Source organism: Lucilia sericata, unplaced genomic scaffold (genome assembly GCF_015586225.1).
Source record: "Lucilia sericata isolate MDLA Ls3-8-SP2 unplaced genomic scaffold, ASM1558622v1 Contig000365F_arrow, whole genome shotgun sequence".
In the NCBI taxonomy this organism is placed as follows: Eukaryota; Metazoa; Arthropoda; class Insecta; order Diptera; family Calliphoridae; genus Lucilia; species Lucilia sericata.
In genome coordinates, this window is record NW_023994384.1 from 2,587 (window position 1) to 24,588 (window position 22,002).

General features: G+C 31.7%; 1 protein-coding gene across 1 annotated transcript in view; it reads right to left on the minus strand.

The window, feature by feature from the left end:
* Positions 1 to 337: 337 nt before the first annotated feature.
* LOC119604132 overlaps positions 338 to 22,002 on the minus strand; it is an 89,525-nt gene continuing 67,860 nt past the window's right edge. Inside the window, 8 exon segments of the mRNA XM_037956601.1 lie at positions 338 to 634; positions 11,602 to 11,709; positions 20,991 to 21,028; positions 21,031 to 21,268; positions 21,371 to 21,483; positions 21,486 to 21,558; positions 21,560 to 21,649; positions 21,651 to 21,688. Of these exon segments, the coding sequence (XP_037812529.1) occupies positions 464 to 634; positions 11,602 to 11,709; positions 20,991 to 21,028; positions 21,031 to 21,268; positions 21,371 to 21,483; positions 21,486 to 21,558; positions 21,560 to 21,649; positions 21,651 to 21,688 (869 nt within the window). The 3' untranslated portion in view covers positions 338 to 463.

The following is a 22,002-nucleotide window of genomic DNA, read 5'->3' on the forward strand; positions in this document are numbered from 1 at the left end:
CTTAATACAGTTTTACTTTTTTATTTATATTTCCTTTAATTTCAACAAATATTTATTTAATTATTTTGTTAAGCTCTCTGATTTATTATTCATAACAATGTTTTTGTTTTTTATTTTCAAATTGGCTTTTTTCATAATACTAAAGTAAACAATTTTTTTTGTGTGATAATAAATAATTTATTATGTTTTTAAACAATTTAAGAAATTTAATTTGTTTTAAAGACTAAAAGTATTATTTATTTATTTTATAAACTATGATAAAAAAAGTTGTTTTAACTTTATCAATTTCAATTTAATTTCATTTTAATTTTTTTTGTAATATCACTCTCGCCTGGCCTCATTTTTTTGACTTTTCTTCTAAAAATTTTACGCCTGCATAGTTTTTGTTATTTGTTATTTATTTACTTTCAATTTATTTTTTTTTCAGTTTTAATGACATAATTTTGGCAAATTAAATTGAAAATCATGTAGCATCATCCTTGTCATTTTGTTCATCTTGTATGCTTTTGCCATTTCCATTGGCCTGTTTGGTTGTATTTTCATCTGTGCCAGTGCTGATGCTATTTGCACTGTTAACAGTTAATTTGGAATTATTTAATTCGGTTTCTTCTGGTATACGAACTTGGTCTGGATCCTAAAAAAAGAAAAAAATATATTTATTAGTTTGATTGGCATATGTAGCGTATGAGTACTATGATCAATTACTATATCAAGTATACGTTGTGGTATAAAGGTTGAAAGGGGTTTACGAATTAATACTAAATTTTTGGATTATATTACAGCTATACTTTTTAAAAAGAGTTGAAACATGCAGTTCAAATTCAATCTACTTGCAAAAGGTTATCATGGAATTTTCACATAGACTAGACCAGTCATAGATATATGTCCCCTAATTTTGATTCCTTGGCCCCCCCTTTAGTTTCTCCCTTTGCCAATCCTGCTTAATACACGATAAAATTCGATAAACATATGAAATACCCAACCCAAATTAAATGTGAAAATGAGATTTTCAACCAAGACAAATACTTGTTTCCGCAATTGCTTTTCCTTTGTTCTTAAAACCATTTTGTTTTTTTTACCAATGCTCTGCTGATTTTTATTCTCAATGCTTTCCCTCACAAGATGTTTCTTTTTAACGATTTTTTTCCTTTTATCAGCCCTCCTAGAAACAACTATGAAATGTATTGAATGAACTGTGGATTTACTTTAAAAAAGCAGCACATAGTAAGTAGTGTCATGTTGGGTAGGGTAACGATAGCGATGATTTTACTCTTGGTGGTTATGCCGAATGTTTTAAATATCAAAGAAAATTTCTTTGTGTTTATTTCTCATGTTATTTGCGCTGACTTTTCTCGTGAATTAAATTGTTTTTCATGGGTAAATGATACAGTATGCGAAATCTTTTAGGAAACAATTTAAAAATTATTATGTTAGCCACATTTCCTGTAGTAATAATAAGTAGTTTACCATAACGATCGATTTTTTTTATGATTTTAGAAAATTCTGAAAAATTCCAAATCAAAGTAATTAAGAACTGTGCAGTATGTTCAAATGTTTAAGTTATTCAGTTTGTTTACACTTTTGTCATTGCAATAAAGTGGCAAAAATGGAGGAAAATACGAAAACAAACAACAACAAGGACTAAAATAAAAAAGAAATATTGAAAGCAAAATTTTCAGTAAACAATATTATAAAATAATAAAATTTATTTTGTTTTTGTTTTTCATACTGTTATGACTGTTGGTAAATCTTGGTAGTTGTGTTTTTTTTTTTATTATTTTCCTTAGTATTTTGTAGAGATTTTCTTATTCTTATGTGTTTGATTTTATAAAGAAAAACTGTTTTGTTTACCAAAAGGAAAATTTTATACAACAAAGAAAATATGTATAAGAAAATAAAATTAAACGGAAAAAACAACAAAAGTAAAATAAAATTGAAAAAGTTCAATAACAAGTTTTAAGATTATCTAATTCTATATTATGGTAAGAAGAACATTTACATGTGAGCAATCTACTATAGTACATGCAATAGACAGTTAAAGGTAAAAGTATTCGTACAAAACAAAAGCTTAGCAGATGTAAAGCGGAGGAATACAAAGCAAAAACTTTTAAAATCAAAAAAAAAGCGGGGCAGAAAGGAAGAGGAGCGGAATGAAGAGCGGGGAAGGACAGCGGGAAAAGGCAGGTAAGGGGGAAAAAGTTGGGGGGGAGGAACGGGAGAACGTGGAGAACGGGAGAACGGGAGAACTGTAGAACGGGAGAACTGTAGAACGGGAGAAACGGGAGAACGGAGAACGGGAGAACGGGAGAACGGAGAACGGTAGAAACGGATAACTTGAGAACTCGTTGAACGGGAGAACGGATAACGGGAGAACGAAACTGGAAACTTTAGAACTTAAACTGGTATAAAAACTTTATAACTTTATAACTTTATAACTTTATAACTTTATAACTTTATAACTTATAACTTTATACTTTATAACTTTATATCTTTATAACTTTATAACTTTATAATTTATTATTACTGATCCCAGATAGAATGTCTGTGTCAAGCAGAACATTAGAGCAAATACCAGTAGGAATCCGGTGTTATACGGATGGCTCTAAATTGGGAGATAAAGTGGGCCTGGGATTTTATATTAAAGACGGAATGTGTAAATTGGATTAGAATAAATATGGCGCCCATGGCCCTTAAGGTCTACATCAGATGGGTACCAGGACACTCGGGAGTAGTCGGCAACGAAAGGGCGAATGTAATAGCTTTAAAGGGAAGGGAGCTCAAGGTAGTTAACCTGACGAACACAAAACCATTCGACGCAACAAAAGCTGAATTAAAAATATGGATGAGAGAATCCCATAAGGCCTCTTGGAATAATGAAACGGTGGGTAGATCCACAAAGATCCTATGGGGTGACCCTGATGAGAACAGATGAGAAATCTCCTCAAAATGAGCAAGTCTGAAGTTAATAGGATGTACGTATTCTGAGTGGACACACAGGATTACGAGCATATCTATACAAAATTGGCCGTGCGGATTCAGACGAATGTACTCTACATTCGTCTGAATCCCTTTAATAATTTTATAAAAGCTTTTTCCGAAATTATATTTAACTGAAATTTTAGAAGCTAATTTCTAAAAAAGCTTTTGAAAAAAATACTTTGCTTAAAAAGCTTTACAAGTAGTTTTAAGATATGATTGTTCATGACCGTTAACTTTTGCTCTTGACTGCAGTATAATTGCTAGCTATTTAAATTCGGAAACTATTTACTGAATGCTTTTGAAAAAAAAAATATAAATATTTATTGTTGGTGGCCATTAACTTTTCTTCTTTACTGTTGTATTGTTGCTAGCTATCTAACAGCTTAGTTGTTGTTTTTGTTTTTTATACACTGTTGTAATTGTTATTAAGATTTAATACTTCCTGACAACTTAAGCAAAGATATTGGAACATTGATAAGGCAAAGTGGAAAATGTTAAAAGCTTCTTTAAGATAAAGACTATATGCAAGCAGACAAAGAAGATATTTTAAGAGTATTTATATAAGAAATATGCATTAAAAATAGATTTTAAAATATAAAATGAAAGATTTCATAAAAAAGCGACTAAAATTTAAAAGAAATTCTTTCTTTCGCTTTAGTTTTATCAAATATTGAAGTAAATTTTTGCATTTATTTTCACTAACTTAAAAAAGCAAGAAAAATTATCAAAAAACGCCCACGACTTACAAATCGTAAGCCAATATATCCCAACTATAGTTTTGTAAGTAAATATCTGCCAAATATCAACCAAGTTTAGTGATTTCTTTTTTTTTTTTTTTTGCAAAATTTTTCCCTTTACACAATTTACATTTATTTACAAATTGTATATTCGTTTGCAAATATTGTTACTATAAACAATATTACCAGAATTTGCAAAAGATTTTTATTTTTTAAGCTTTTTGCCATAGTTGCAAAAAATATACAGTATTTGTAGCTATTGGGAAAATATTTGTAAATATCTACAAAATACCCACGTTTCATACACCAAAAATCCCTTGTGAATTTTTATTTTGACAGCAGCAATAGAATCGTTTAACATATTTTTGTTTTACATATATGTTTTTTTTTTTGTCGAAAAAAAAAACTATATGTTGAGCCTTAACACGGTAGGAAAAAAGATACCAAAAATATATTGTTATTCTAGCTGGCAAACACACATACGAATAGGTGAAGAATGTTGAAATAATAAAAATTAAAATACTCGTATTCGCAGGGAAAAAGTAGCAAAAAATGTAAAACAATTTACATACATAAAATAAATCTTAACAGTAAATATTGAAAATTCTAAAGATTTTAACTGTAATAGTCTCCCAGTTATAGGGAATATTTGCAATTTATTCATATGGGAGAAACCACGCCCCTTATGCTAGTTTGTCCAATTTTTGTGTTTAATAATAATTTGATAATAAAGCGTCTCCAAAAATGTCCCCAAGTACTCATGTGCATCAAGACAAAGTAGTCTATACCAAATTTTTCTGAGATATATAACTTTTAATATTTATTCCTTCTACAAATTTCGAAATAAAAAGTAGCCTATAATTCCTTCCAGATATAACCACGAACCCACTGTAAAAATTTCAAGGAAAACCGATCGAAAATCCCATCCACAAACAGAAAAATTCTAAATAAATATAAACACATATTTAATTTTATACCCAACATCAAAAATAGTGGATTTAAAGAGTGGATTTTGTCATTCCGCTTGTAACACATAACACGATCTAGCCATGTCTATTTATCTGTTGAAATCACGAAAGGGATCACGCGGAAGGAGTTAGACAGTCAAATTTTGCACAAATATTTTCGATTCATAAGGTTTGCTTGGTATTGAAAATGACCAATATCGGTCAGCGATTTTGCCTAGACCCTATATAAATGAAATACCATTTGAAGGGTCATCAATTAGCTAATTATATAGAAATCGTAATAAAAAACTTGCTCAATTTAGTTTTAGATAACCAAAAAGTATATGTAAAAAAAATAAAATTTAATACTCAAAACTATAGACTAGACTTGAACTTGACTTGACTTGACTTGACTAGACTAGACTAGACTAGACTAGACTAGACTAAGACTAGACTAGACTAGACTAGACTAGACTAGACTAGACTAGACTAGACTAGACTAGACTAGACAGACTAGACTAGACTAACTAGACTAGACTAGACTAGACTAGACTAGACTAGACTAGACTAGACTAGACTAGACTAGACTAGACTAACTAGACTAGCCTAGACAGACTAGACTAGACTAGACTAGACTAGACTAACTAGACTAGACTAGACTAGACTAGACTATGACTAACTAGACTAGACTAGACTAGACTATAGACTAGAACTATAGACTAGACTATAGACTAGACTATAGACTAGACATAGACTAGACTATAGACTACGAATAGAACTAACTATAGACTAGACTATAGACTAGACTTAGACTAGACTATAGACTAGACTATAGACTAGACTATAGCTAGACTATAGACTAGACTATAGACTAGACTATAGACTAGACTATAGACTAGACTATAGACTAGACTATAGACTAGACTATAGACTAGACTATAGACTAGACTATAGACTAGACTATAGACTAGACCAGGGGTCGGCAAACTTTTGAGTCTGAAGAGCCAAAATTTACAGTTTACAAAACATGGGTTTTAAAAGAGCCACAAAATGTTTGTTGATTAAAACATTACAAATACTTTATGAATTCACTTCAAAAACATATTTTTTGTTTAATTATCTACAAGACGATTCTGCAAGGAATCTTTCTTATAGATTTTTGACTACAAACACTTTTAGAATTTTTATGGGTCATTCGAATGCGTTTTTTAACACTTGTTATAAATATATAACAGTTTATTAGAGTGGAGCGACAGTGATAATTTAAAATGCAGTCATAATTCAGTATGTATATTAATTAGGCAGCAATCGAGATAAAATTTTGCACAAGTTTTTTATACAAACAAAATTATACTGTGATGTATTGCGGACATTGAACCATAATTGACCAACCCCAATATAGGTTCCATTCAGAAAATTACTCTAACGATCATAATTGACTTAACAGTAGCAGTATAGAGACGAAATTCGACATAAACAAGTTGTAAAAGAACAAAAATCTATCTTCCAAATTTGATTTTAACACTCATAATTGGCTTAATAATGGCAATTTTATGACGAAATTCAACACAAACAGAACAATAATCACTTTACCAAATTTGGTGACGATCGGCTCATAATTGATCCTACCCCCATATTAGATCCCCATTAGAAAATGTCCCTATCGCTCTTAAGTGACTTAATAATAGCAGTAAGCGACGAAATTCGACGCAAACAGGTTTTATAAGAACAAAAAATATCTGTACCAAATTTAAAAAGGATGGATTCAAAATTGACCCTTCCCCCCATATGGAGTCCACTTTCGAAAGTTCCGACATACAATAGGCTAAAATACAAGTATAGTGATGAAAATCAACACAAACAAAACTTCATTACCAAATTTTGTAAGGATGGGTCCTTAATACGCTTTCTGGTCCCTTATTTATAGGCAAAAATTTTATGTCAAAAATATATCAATCTTTCATAGATCACTGTCATTAAAATGTGCAATATACAAAAATTTATAATTTTTTGCACCTTTTTATAAAAAAAAAGATTAAAGTTTAAAGTTTTGAGATAGACTAAGTTTTTAGTATTTAACTGTATCAAAATTCTCCACATTATTAATTAATTACTATATTTTAAATTTCCAAAATATATGTTTTAATTCGAAAAACACGAAAATTTCGGAATGTATGATCATGATTTACATCTTATCTAATGGCACCTCGTAGGATCACTGATATGATACCCCATTCGTTTATAGGGAACTTTTCAATTAACACTTTAAAGAATTAAACATTTTCTTACAATATTAACTTGTACATAGAACAAATTCAATGGGAGTGATAGGTTTGTATGCCTTTAGAAAGCTTGGATCATAACTTGTTGTTTAAAGTTTCAAAAATGACTCTAAATTTTCATTTGTTAGTTGGCTTTTTACCTAAATCTTCCAACTTGCTTTTAAACTTTGACAATTTTCCACAACACAAAGCTTTACTTTTTAAATTGATCAACTGCATTTCTAGAAATCCAATACCAATTTCAAATGGCTCAATGAGGATTTATTCTCAAATGTACAATTGTAGGGGCAAATAAAAGCAAGGAAATGAGCGAAAAGCTAATTGTGTTCTTTCTTTCTCACTCAAAAAGTATTTGTTTTTGTATTGTTCATGCACAGAACGATTAAGCAAAGTTAAAAGTTTTGTATATTGTAGAAACGTTTGCGAAGTGTTTTGTTAGTTTTAATACATTGCTCGTTAATCGATTCGGAAAGATTTTAAAATATGCATACAAATATTTTTTTATAAAATAAATAAAATTTGTGTATGAAACTAAAGAGCCGCAGCTCCACATCCAAAGAGCCGCATTTGGCTCGCGAGCCATAGTTTGCCGACCCCTGGACTAGACTATAGACTAGACTATAGACTAGACTAGACTAGACTATAGACTAGACTATAGACTAGACTATAGACTAGACTATAGACTAGACTATAGACTAGACTATAGACTAGACTATAGACTAGACTATAGACTAGACTATAGACTAGACTATAGACTAGACTATAGACTAGACTATAGACTAGACTATAGACTAGACTATAGACTAGACTATAGACTAGACTATAGACTAGACTATAGACTGACTATAGACTAGACTAAGACTAGACTATAGACTAGACTATAGACTAGACTATAGACTAGACTATAGACTAGACTATAGACTAGACTATAGACTAGACTATAGACTAGACTATAGACTAGACTATAGACTAGACTATAGACTAGACTATAGACTAGACTATAGACTAGACTATAGACTAGACTATAGACTAGACTATAGACTAGACTATAGACTAGACTATAGACTAGACTATAGACTAGACTATAGACTAGACTATAGACTAGACTATAGACTAGACTATAGACTAGACTATAGACTAGACTATAGACTAGACTATAGACTAGACTATAGACTAGACTATAGACTAGACTATAGACTAGACTATAGACTAGACTATAGACTAGACTATAGACTAGACTATAGACTAGACTATAGACTAGACTATAGACTAGACTATAATAGACTATAGACTAGACTATAGACTAGACTATAGACTAGACTATAGACTAGACTATAGACTAGACTATAGACTAGACTATAGAGAGACTATAGACTAGACTATAGACTAGACTATAGACTAGACTAGACTAGACTATAGACTAGACTATAGACTAGACTATAGACTAGACTATAGACTAGACTATAGACTAGACTATAGACTAGACTATAGACTAGACTATAGACTAGACTATAGACTAGACTATAGACTAGACTATAGACTAGACTATAGACTAGACTATAGACTAGACTATAGACTAGACTATAGACTAGACTATAGACTAGACTATAGACTAGACTATAGACTAGACTATAGACTAGACTATAGAATAGACTATAGACTAGACTATAGACTAGACTATAGACTAGACTATAGACTAGACTATAGACTAGACTATAGACTAGACTATAGACTAGACTATAGACTAGACTATAGACTAGACTATAGACTAGACTATAGACTAGACTATAGACTAGACTATAGACTAGACTATAGACTAGACTATAGACTAGACTATAGACTAGACTATAGACTAGACTATAGACTAGACTATAGACTAGACTATAGACTAGACTATAGACTAGACTATAGACTAGACTAGACTATAGTCTAGAACTATAAACTATAGACTAGACTATAGACTAGACTATAGACTAGACTATAGACTAGACTATAGACCAGACTATAGACTAGACTATAGACTAGACTATAGAATAGACTATAGACTAGACTATCACTTTAATGCTCAAAACTGTTTTAAAACAAGTAAGAAAGTATAGTCGGGCGAGGCCGACCATATGATACCCTTCACCAGTTATGAATATTAAATGTGATTTATTTTTCATAGTAAAGCATTTATTTTCAATATTCCCTTGTTCCGATACATTTAAGCAATTTATGGATGAAAAACTAATTTTCTGAAAGAGGCTTTTTATGGGGGCTAGGGGCAAATATGGACCAAGCCCGATAAAATTTTGTGAATATATTTATATTTACATAATATTTTATTGTGCTGAATTTCATCGCGATATTTGTGTTTATAAGTTAATTTGGGACATTCAAGTAATTTTCTGAAGGGGACTTTGTATGGGAGCTAGGGTCAAATGGGGCCCGATCTTTATGAAATTTGGCAGGGTCATCAAGACTTCTATAAAACTTAGTTGTGCCGTATTTTATCGATGTAACTGTATATTTAACATAATTATGAGCTCAGAAGCCCTTTTCGGGGGGTTCTGTTCTATGGGGGCTAGGTGAAATAATGGACCGATTTTAACCATTTTCAATAGGCTTCGTCCTTGGATCAAATAAAACGTGCATGCCAAATTTCATCCAATTATCTTGAAAATTGCGACCTGTACCTTGCGCACAAGGTTTACATGGACAGCCAGCCAGACGGACGGACGGACGGACATAGCTTAATCGACTTAGAAAACGATTCTAAGCCGATTGGTATACTTTAAGGTGGGTCTAGGACGAATATTTTTGTATGTTACAAACATCAGCACAAATCCAATATACCCTCCCCACTAAAGTGGTGTAGGGTATAAATACTAGAAAACGACGAATTCAACATAAACATACAACAAAAATCTCTCTACCGAATTTTATGAGGATCGGTCCATAATTGACCCAATGCCCCATATAGGATGCCCTTCGAAAGAAACAAGTTTAATATGAATCAAAACCTACCCACTAATTTTTATCAGGAACGATCCATAATTATCCCTAACTCCCACAAAAAGTCCACTTCAGAAAATTACTTTAACGCTCATAGCTACCTCAGTAATACTAGAACAGCTACGAAATTCGATATATGTATGTATATAAGTTTAGGGGCCGAAATCTCTCTACTGAACTTTATAACTTTATAACTTTATAACTTTATAACTTTATAACTTTATAACTTTATAACTTTATAACTTTATAACTTTATAACTTTATAACTTTATAACTTTATAACTTTATAACTTTATAACTTTATAACTTTATAACTTTATAACTTTATAACTTTATAACTTTATAACTTTATAACTTTATAACTTTATAACTTTATAACTTTATAACTTTATAACTTTATAACTTTATAACTTTATAACTTTATAATTTTATAACTTTATAACTTTATGACTTTATAACTTTATAAATTTATAACTTTATAACTTTCTGTGAGTCTGTTTAATGAATATTCCTCTAAAGAAACTTTTTATTTTGTTCTATTGACAGCAGCCCCTATTAATTTAACCTAAATAAAAAGTCTTTTCAGAATGAATTAGAAAAGAAAATTTAAATATAAAAGTATTTGACATGCAAATGAATGTTAAACTATTTAAGCATAAAGAAGTCAAGTACATGTGCATTTGCATTTAAATTTTCTATTACATTACAGATGTACATATATATAGATATTAGACTGCTACTAAAATATATTTAAGTGTTAAAGAAGTCGAAGTTAGTCGAATCCCTAAAATCGCCTTTAACATTGTTAACACTTTTAAGTTGTACATTTTCCAAAATAAACTATTTTTTGTTTAAAATCATAATCAAAGCAAAATTACTTGTAATTTCGTAGTTTTCAGTTTACATAATTCTGGATTAGTCTATTGCCTCTATATAACCTTATATACACAACTAATAAACTATTTGTAGGAATGTGAAGTAAACAGCATAGAAAATAATTAATCTCTGGAGGACCGAAAAGAAAATTATTTATTCTTGAAATTGTTAGGAATATATAGAAAAGAGACAAAAGTTGCTAAAAGGATTGTTGGGTCCGGAATTGAAAAAAACAGCGGTTAAATAAAACGATAATGGTATCAAGCTGGCTTTGAAAACTCGTACAATTTCTTCAATGAGCGCTTCTTAGAAGATTAATAAGATACATCATTTCTTTTTCTAATCAAACATGCAATTGCATAATTCATGCATATTTTGCATATACACGCTCCCAAGCATACGTTAAATGAACTGATATTAAAAAAAATAACTGCACAAAGAGAATAGTAAATTTTTTGACATTTCTCCAGATGATTTCTATACGAAAACACATTTAAAATTTTACAATTTGTGGTAGTTAAAGTTGTCTTTTAGTTGTCTCCCTTTATCTCTTTAAATTTCAAGATCTTTTAGTTTGTGTCTTACTCGTTTTGGTGCTCTAGTTTTTGGATGGTTTTATGTAAAACTTAAGGAAGCACATTATTAAAATCATGCAGTGATGTCTGGTACTTAATACGTAAAGGATATAAAATGTGTATTTTAAGGGGAATTCTTTTTTAGGGGGTTAAAGGAAAAATGTGCAAAGAAACAAATAAACAAAACAAAAAGCATGCCATACATTACCATTAGCATAGAGCTCGGTATGACAGATAAATCCACTGCTGGTATTGAAGTTAATAAACCGCTGGGATATTTTTTCATACGACTGGGAAAGAAAGTTGATTCTACACCCTGTTTTTTTTAGTTTTGTTTTTAACGATTTTATTACGAGTTTACAGAGGAGAAGGGTGAGAAGATAGAAAAAGAAATTTTTATTAAATAAAAGTTAAACATAGAATTTTTTTTAAAAAATTTAATTTTAATTAAACAAAATCCTTAATAAATAAACTGCTGGTTTTTTATCAGCAGCTGCATTTTCTCCATTGATCAGTATTTATTTGTTTTCGTTTATAATTTTTTTTTGTTATTTCTGTTTTAATGTATAAATGTTCCCATTTTGTATATTCCTTTTGCGGTTTAAACATTTATTGCCCAGTTTATTTGCCAGTTGGTTTTTTAACTTTTTTTGTTTATATTTTCATATATTTCTTTTTAATCCATTCATACAAATAATACTTCATGTGTGATTTGTAGTTCAAGTGCTTAACAGTAGAGATTAAATAAATGAGCATAGACTAGACTATAGACTAGACTATAGACTAGACTATAGACTAGACTATAGAATAGACTATAGACTAGACTATAGACTAGACTATAGACTAGACTATAGACTAGACTATAGACTAGACTATAGACTAGACTACTATAGACTAGACTATAGACTAGACTATAGACTAGACTATAGACTAGACTATAGACTAGACTATAGACTAGACTATAGACTAGACTATAGACTAGACTATAGACTAGACTATAGACTAGACTATAGACTAGACTATAGACTAGACTATAGACTAGACTATAGACTAGACTATAGACTAGACTATAGACTAGACTATAGACTAGACTATAGACTAGACTATAGACTAGACTATAGACTAGACTATAGACTAGACTATAGACGACTATAGACTAGACTATAGACTAGACTATAGACTAGACTATAGACTAGACTATAGACTAGACTATAGACTAGACTATAGACTAGACTATAGACTAGACTATAGACTAGACTATAGACTAGACTATAGACTAGACTATAGACTAGACTATAGACTAGACTATAGACTAGACTATAGACTAGACTATAGACTAGACTATAGACTAGACTATACTAGACTATAGACTAGACTAGACTAGACTATAGACTAGACTATAGACTAGACTATAGACTAGACTATAGACTAGACTATAGACTAGACTATAGACTAGACTATAGACTAGACTATAGACTAGACTATAGACTAGACTATAGATAGCTATAGACTAGACTATAGACTAGACTATAGACTAGACTATAGACTAGACTATAGACTAGACTATAGACTAGACTATAGACTAGACTATAGACTAGACTAGACTATAGACTAGACTATAGACTAGACTAGACTATAGACTAGACTATAGACTAGACTATAGACTAGACTATAGACTAGACTATAGACTAGACTATAGACTAGACTATAGACTAGACTATAGACTAGACTATAGACTAGACTATAGACTAGACTATAGGACTAGACTATAACTAGACTATAGACTAGACTATAGACTAGACTATAGACTAGACTATAGACTAGAACTATGACTAGACTATAGACTAGACTATAGACTAGACTATAGACTAGACTATAGACTAGACTATAGACTAGACTATAGACTAGACTATAGACTAGACTATAGACTAGACTATAGACTAGACTATAGACTAGACTATAGACTATAGACTAGACTATAGACTAGACTATAGACTAGACTATAGACTAGACTATAGACTAGACTATAGACTAGACTATAGACTAGACTATAGACTAGACTATAGACTAGACTATAGACTAGACTATAGACTAGACTATAGACTAGACTATAGACTAGGCCTAAAGACTACTTATACTATAGACTGAAGACTAGATTACCGACTAAACTATAGACTAGACGATAGACTAGACCATATACTATGCAAGAAAGAATAGACTGTAGACTAGAACACAGATTAGATCTTTTCTAAATACCCACGACGTGATCGAACATTGATTTATAAACCTTTTTCTAAGAAGTATGTCGGTATTGGAACTATAGATGGCATGGGAGCTAGTAAATGACTGACCAAAGTTGGTCATTTTGGTTCTAAAATTTTTGCAACAATTTATTTACGAATTTAATTTTTAAATATATAATCGATTTCCATAAATGTATTATTAGGCATTTTGTTTTCTAATTCCTTTTATGCCTCCATAAACTTGTGATTCTGTTAGTTTTGCAGATTAGTTTCTCTGCACCTGCAAATACCTATAACTATATCCACAACTCTGCTCATTTCTGTTCAATGTACATATTTATAGTTGGAACAATTTTCCTGATATTTTTCAAACTGTTTGTGCATTTTGTTTTTATTGCTCTTTAACATAAAAATGCATTTTTTCACAGACCTCTTTTACTTTTTCGCAAATTTCAACAAACATACACATACACACAGACATAAGCTAAAGTAACCCAGAAGTTTTAAAAACTATTCCAAATCTTGTTTATAGTGATTATATCCTTTAGATTAGATTTGTAAAGTTAAATAATTTTATTCTTAGGTACAGTACACAAAAAAGATGTAATAGATTATTTATGGACACTTGATGATAGAGTCTACCAAAGAAGATATTTTGCAAAATGAACTATATGAAAGTGATAAAAAAAGGATACACTGACTTCCCTCAAACCTACTGTGTAACTAGCAAGCTCTTACATTTATAAATCCAACACACATTTAAACACTGGCTCAACATGTGCAAATTGCTTGCATTTTTTAATACTTTTGTTGTTGTTGAGCTGGTTGTTGAAAAAAAAAAAAATATTTTTTTTATTCATCAAACCAAGAAACTCCTTAAAAAAATGGAATCCTCTGGCTCTTTTATAAGTTCATTCATACATACAATTTTATTTTCATTTTTCTGTGAACTGTTTTTCTGTTCATAAAAGTTTGCCAATTATTCAAAAAAGAAATATGCATGTATACGAATGTATACATGAATGTGTTGAAAAATACTTGCTGCTACATACCATCATTCCTACGTACAGACTCATACTTAAAACTGCATGCATCACAAACGTTCTTATGTTTTCCAAAAAGGCATATAGCGTTAAAAATATAAAATATTGGCCTTAAAAATGAAATGGGGTGAAAGAAATTGAGTTTTTTTTTACCGAAATAATTCCGTTCGGTTCACATTTTAAGTATGGAATTAATGAGAGCATTCAGGAAGAAAGAAAAATCTACAGTTTTATATTTAAGAAGTCAAGATATAAATAATGTACGTAATTGCACCGTCACGTTGATACAGAGAAAAACAATTAAAAACATTGCGTTTTCTGTGGCATGTTGAATGGAAATTGCAAAAATCTTTCACCTATGAGAAAAGGGCAGAAAGAAAGCCAAGATCAAGAAGGATTACACTGAAGCATTTAATTTAATTATGTTTTTGGGAAGAAAGAGGAAATTAAACGAATTCTCATATATTAAGACAAGAGTCCTATGCCTAGTCTATGTCTAGTCTATGTCTAGTCTATGTCTAGTCTATGTCTAGTCTATGTCTAGTCTATGTCTAGTCTATGTCTAGTCTATGTCTAGTCTATGTCTAGTCTATGTCTAGTCTATGTCTAGTTCTATGTCTAGTCTATGTCTAGTCTATGTCTAGTCTATGTCTAGTCTATGTCTAGTCTATGTCTAGTCTATGTCTAGTCTATGTCTAGTCTATGTCTAGTCTATGTCTAGTCTATGTCTAGTCTATGTCTAGTCTATGTCTAGTCTATGTCTAGTCTATGTCTAGTCTATGTCTAGTCTATGTCCTATTCTAGTCTATGTCTAGTCTATGTCTAGTCTATGTCTAGTCTATGTCTAGTCATGTCTATTATGTCTAGTCTATGTCTAGTCTATGTCTAGTCTATGTCTAGTCTATTAGTCTATGTCTAGTCTATGTCTAGTCTATGTCTAGTCTATGTCTAGTCTATGTCTTAGTCTATGTCTAGTCTATGTCTAGTCTATGCTAGTCTATGTCTAGTCTATGTCTAGTCTATGTCTAGTCTATGTCTAGTCTATTCTAGTCTGTCTAGTCTATGTCTAGTCTATGTCTAGTCTATGTCAGTCTATGTCTAGTCTATGTCTAGTCAGTCTATGTCTAGTCTATGTCTAGTCTAGTCTAGTCTATGTCTAGTCTATGTCTAGTCTATGTCTAGTCTATGTCTAGTCTATGTCTAGTCTATGTCTAGTCTATGTCTAGTCTATGTCTAGTCTATGTCTAGTCTATGTCTAGTCTATGTCTAGTCTATGTCTAGTCTATGTCTAGTCTATGTCTAGTCTATGTCTAGTCTATGTCTAGTCTATGTCTAGTCTATGTCTAGTCTATGTCTAGTCTATGTCTAGTCTATGTCTAGTCTATGTCTAGTCTATGTCTAGTCATATAGTCTAGTCTATGTCTAGTCTATGTCTAGTCCTATGTCTAGTCATGTCTAGTCTATGTCTAGTCTATGTCTAGTCTATGTCTAGTCTATGTCTAGTCTATGTCTAGTCTATGTCTAGTCTATGTCTAGTCTATGTCTAGTCTATGTCTAGTCTATGTCTAGTCTATGTCTAGTCTATGTCTAGTCTATGTCTATGTCTAGTCTAGTCTATCTAGTCTAGTCTATGTGTCTAGTCTATGTCTAGTCTATGTCTATCTAGTCTAGTCTAGTCTATGTCTATCTATGTCGAGTCTATGTCTAGTCTATGTCTAGTCTACTAATGTCTAGTCTATGTCTATTCTAGTCTATGTCTAGTCATGTCTAGTCTCATGTCTATCTGTCTAGTCTATGTCTAGTCTATGTCTAGTCTATCTATGTCTAGTCTATGTCTAGTCTATGTCTAGTCTATGTCTAGTCTATGTCTAGTCTATGTCTAGTCTATGTCTAGTCTATGTCTAGTCTATGTCTAGTCTATGTCTAGTCTATGTCTAGTCTATGTCTAGTCTATGTCTAGTCTATGTCTAGTCTATGTCTAGTCTATGTCTAGTCTATGTCTAGTCTATGTCTAGTCTATGTTAGTCTATGTCTAGTCTATGTCTGGTCTCTATCTTTAAAATTAAGAAATTATTTTTTGCTTTATAGCAAAATCTTAAATTTAAAGACAATTTTTGTCTTTAAATTCCTCTTTTTTTGATTTATCTGTATTGGGAAATGTTTCTTTAACAAAACAAAATTTAATAAACAGGAAACACCAGCCGAAACAAATTTCTGTCTCACCATTATACGTTTTCTGTTTTTTTTTTTTTTTTTTATTCTACAAAAACCTAACGAACACATTTGTTTTCAAACAGACTCATTTGTTGTGTTCATGTTCAGCATTCAACAACATTTTTAGCACACCATTTTTCCTACACCATTGTTACTAAGAAACGCTTCACGAATTCCAAATGTTTCTACATTTAAAACAGGACAAACAAAAGTAACATCGATACGCAGTAAAAAAAAAAACACAACTGAAATCGAACAATCAAATAAAAATCTTATCAAACAAATGAATCAAAAATAGAATGTTACCTGCCCACCCTCCCCAAAACAAGAACAAAAAAGAAACGCGTAACAAATAGCAATTTTAAAAGGATGTAACATTTCTAAACTTCCGCTACAAACTCACACGTACACAAACACATGCAAAAACACAACATCCGTTTTTTATAATATCGATGAATAATGGTATAGTGTCCTAGGATGGGAGCGTGAGTGAGTAGAGCTAAACATAACAAAACAACTAAAATTAGCAAAATGTGATGGATGAATGGTTTGAGTGCCTTGATATTTTACTCTGATATTTACTTAGACAAGAAGGTGGGCAATATTATGTCAAGCAAGGGCCGCAGATTTTTATTAAAGTTTGGATTGGATATATATCAAGTCAGTTTAATATTTATATCATATTTAACTAGTGTATCCTCACTATCAGAATAATCATTAAATAAGAGTAGAAACCTGTTCTTTGGGTTTTATGTACAAAACAACTTAATGCAAAACTTGTTCAGATTGAATTGACATTTCCTAAAGAGCTTTATTGTTCAAAATTATAACATGAAACCCACAACAAAGTATAATCCTCAGGATGCTAACACTTCAGGAATAAATTTCGTAAATAAAAATAAAAATGCATAAACTTGCCCTCTTCCATACAGGTTGCACAAAACATGTTTACAACATTGCAAACAAAATGGTAATAAACAAAATGCACACAAAATACTAACAACTACAACTAACGAACGTAATCATCATCTTCATCATCATGAAGTCCTTTAGGTCAACATCGCTTTGTCTTTAACACACTCTTTTTTCGCATTTTGCAACAAAAAAATTTCATCCTTTTTTCTCGCATACCTACACGTTTTGCGCCTGCAAAAGAGGAACATAAACACTAACAAACAATAAAAGAGAGGAAGAAAAAACTAAAAACATTACAATTCTATTTGTTTAGATGAAATTGTAGTCTTATCTAGCGTTACATTGGAAGCAGCGCATCACTGAAAGGAATTTAAACAACCGTAACACTTTTACCGACTAAAACGAATTGAAACGGTTAGTGCCCAAAGATGAACGAACATAGACTGAAGGCATTACAAGTACATAACAAAATGTACAAGCACAAGTAAATATGCCAGGAATTTTTCTTTTAACATGAAATCATTTCATGGATTAGGTAACCAAAATTCCATAAGGTAGAGCAATAATCCAAGAGTCTGAGTGGTTTCTATGTAAAAAATACAAAATGTGTTTATCATATACCTCCACTGAGTAGAACCAAATTCATTTCGAAATTGACAAAGCAAAATCACAGCAAATATTAAATTGAACCCTAAACATTAAGTAAAAAATGGAACAAAAAATATTCAGTTACACCCACCAGTATTTACAAGTGTTTTCTTTTTATTATCATTTCGTTTCCCCTTTAATCTAAAATTTGCACTTAAATTTTACACTGTTTCCAAAAAGAGTTCATATCCTAACATAGACTAGACATAGACTAGACATAGACTAGACATAGACTAGACATAGACTAGACATAGACTAGACATAGACTAGACATAGACTAGACATAGACTAGACAATAGACTAGACATAACTAGACATAGACTAGACATAGACTAGACATAGACTAGACATAGACTAGACATAGACTAGACATAGACTAGACATAGACTAGACATAGACTAGACATAGACTAGACATAGACTAGACATAGACTAGACATAGACTAGACATAGACTAGACATAGACTAGACATAGACTAGACATAGACTAGACATAGACTAGACATAGACTAGACATAGACTAGACATAGACTAGACATAGACTAGACATAGACTAGACATAGACTAGACATAGACTAGACATAGACTAGACATAGACTAGACATAGACTAGACATAGACTAGACATAGACTAGACATAGACTAGACATAGACTAGACATAGACTAGACATAGACTAGACATAGACTAGACATAGACTAGACATAGACTAGACATAGACTAGACATAGACTAGACATAGACTAGACATAGACTAGACATAGACTAGACATAGACTAGACATAGACTAGACATAGACTAGACATAGACTAGACATAGACTAGACATAGACTAGACATAGACTAGACATAGACTAGACATAGACTAGACATAGACTAGACATAGACTAGACATAGACTAGACATAGACTAGACATAGACTAGACATAGACTAGACATAGACTAGACATAGACTAGACATAGACTAGACATAGACTAGACATAGACTAGACATAGACTAGACATAGACTAGACATAGACTAGACATAGACTAGACATAGACTAGACATAGACTAGACATAGACTAGACATAGACTAGACATAGACTAGACATAGACTAGACATAGACTAGACATAGACTAGACATAGACTAGACATAGACTAGACATAGACTAGACATAGACTAGACATAGACTAGACATAGACTAGACATAGACTAGACATAGACTAGACATAGACTAGACATAGACTAGACATAGACTAGACATAGACTAGACATAGACTAGACTAGACTAGACAGACTAGACATAGACTAGACATAGACTAGACATAGACTAGACATAGACTAGACATAGACTAGACATAGACTAGACATAGACTAGACATAGACTAGACATAGACTAGACATAGACTAGACATAGACTAGACATAGACTAGACATAGACTAGACTAGACTAGACATAGACTAGACATAGACTAGACATAGACTAGACATAGACTAGACATAGACTAGACATAGACTAGACATAGACTAGACATAGACTAGACATAGACTAGACATAGACTAGACATAGACTAGACATAGACTAGACATAGACTAGACATAGACTAGACATAGACTAGACATAGACTAGACATAGACTAGACATAGACTAGACATAGACTAGACATAGACTAGACATAGACTAGACATAGACTAGACATAGACTAGACATAGACTAGACATAGACTAGACATAGACTAGACATAGACTAGACATAGACTAGACATAGACTAGACATAGACTAGACATAGACTAGACATAGACTAGACATAGACTAGACATAGACTAGACATAGACTAGACATAGACTAGACATAGACTAGACATAGACTAGACATAGACTAGACATAGACTAGACATAGACTAACATAGACTAGACGACTAGACTAGACTACATAGACTAGACATAGACTAGACATAGACTAGACATAGACTAGAATAGACTAGACATAGACTAGACATAGACTAGACATAGACTAGACATAGACTAGACATAGACTAGACATAGACTAGACATAGACTAGACATAGACTAGACATAGACTAGACATAGACTAGACATAGACTAGACATAGACTAGACATAGACTAGACATAGACTAGACATAGACTAGACATACTAGAACATAGACTAGACATAGACTAGACATAGACTAGACATAGACTAGACATAGACTAGACATAGACTAGACATAGACTAGACATAGACTAGACATAGACTAGACATAGACTAGACATAGACTAGACATAGACTAGACATAGACTAGACATAGACTAGACATAGACTAGACATACATATTTCGTGATTCTACTGATAATATTGTCATGTTAAACTGAAAACGGTGTAAATATATAAAACTTCCATTAAAAACATTTTTAGCATGGCTTGCAGGTACTTATTCGTTTGTTACTTTACTTTGTTCTATAACTCCATTAATGTTACAAATAAAAAGAAATAACGTAAATATTCCAAAATACAAAAAAAAGAGATAAAAAAATAATAATAAAAATAAAACTCACCTCTAGTACAACCGCCTCCAGGGCTGGTTGTGAAATTTTTTCATAGTCGTATGATTGAGTTTGGGTGCGCTGTCGGCACGATTTCGTCCCAATGATTGATTTGATGTACGGTTATCGGTCTTACTCAGCACCGAATTATTTGAGGATTTGTGATTTATTTCCAATGCCGAACGTAAAATGTCAACTTTGGAGGCGCTGCCAATGCCATGCTTGGGCGAACGTAATGATTCAACATTATAACTGCTGCGACGTATTGATAAATGGTCGTGTATATCGCCCTGGCAAATATAAAATAAACAAAATATTAGCATGAAATTTGCAGAAATAACTGAAGAACATTTTCGCAAACAATTGTTTTAGTTGATGCAAAATCTACTCACCCTTGAACCTCTTGGCAACGATGATAAGCTGCCAATTTGATTGTATTTTATCATTAATGATAAACGTTCCAATGACATTGAGGTGCCTTGTTCTTTAGTTGAGGGTTCTGTAATTTTTCTGTTTCACCAGTTTCGACGGCTTCTACCTCTTCCTCCAAGTCATCCATGTTGTGATCGAATTTACGCAGCCCAAACTAAGTGCAACAGACCGTAAGCAATACCACCCACTACAGCGAGCAGACCCATATAGCGGAAAGCATCCCTGGTGCCAAATTGCCCCGATTAATAGACCACCACTAAAGGAACCACTGCCGCGACCTAGAAGGAATAACAATGTTTTTTTTTTCATAAAGTATTTTTCCTAGAATGCGAAATTTGCTTAGAATCTGTTCCTCAATTTAATTTGAGCCATAAATATGCCGTAATACGTCAATTTAGCGATGTATGTATGTTAGTCTGTGTATATGTTCGTCCATTTACATATGTGTTGTTTCATGCCTTACAATTAACAGAATCCCATTTTTATATCATTCCAACTAGGTTACAAATTTTCCCAAAATAAATTCTTTTGACAACCAATGCAATGTTGCAATTGAAATGTTTTCTTTCAAACAATAAAAATTTGCATAAAA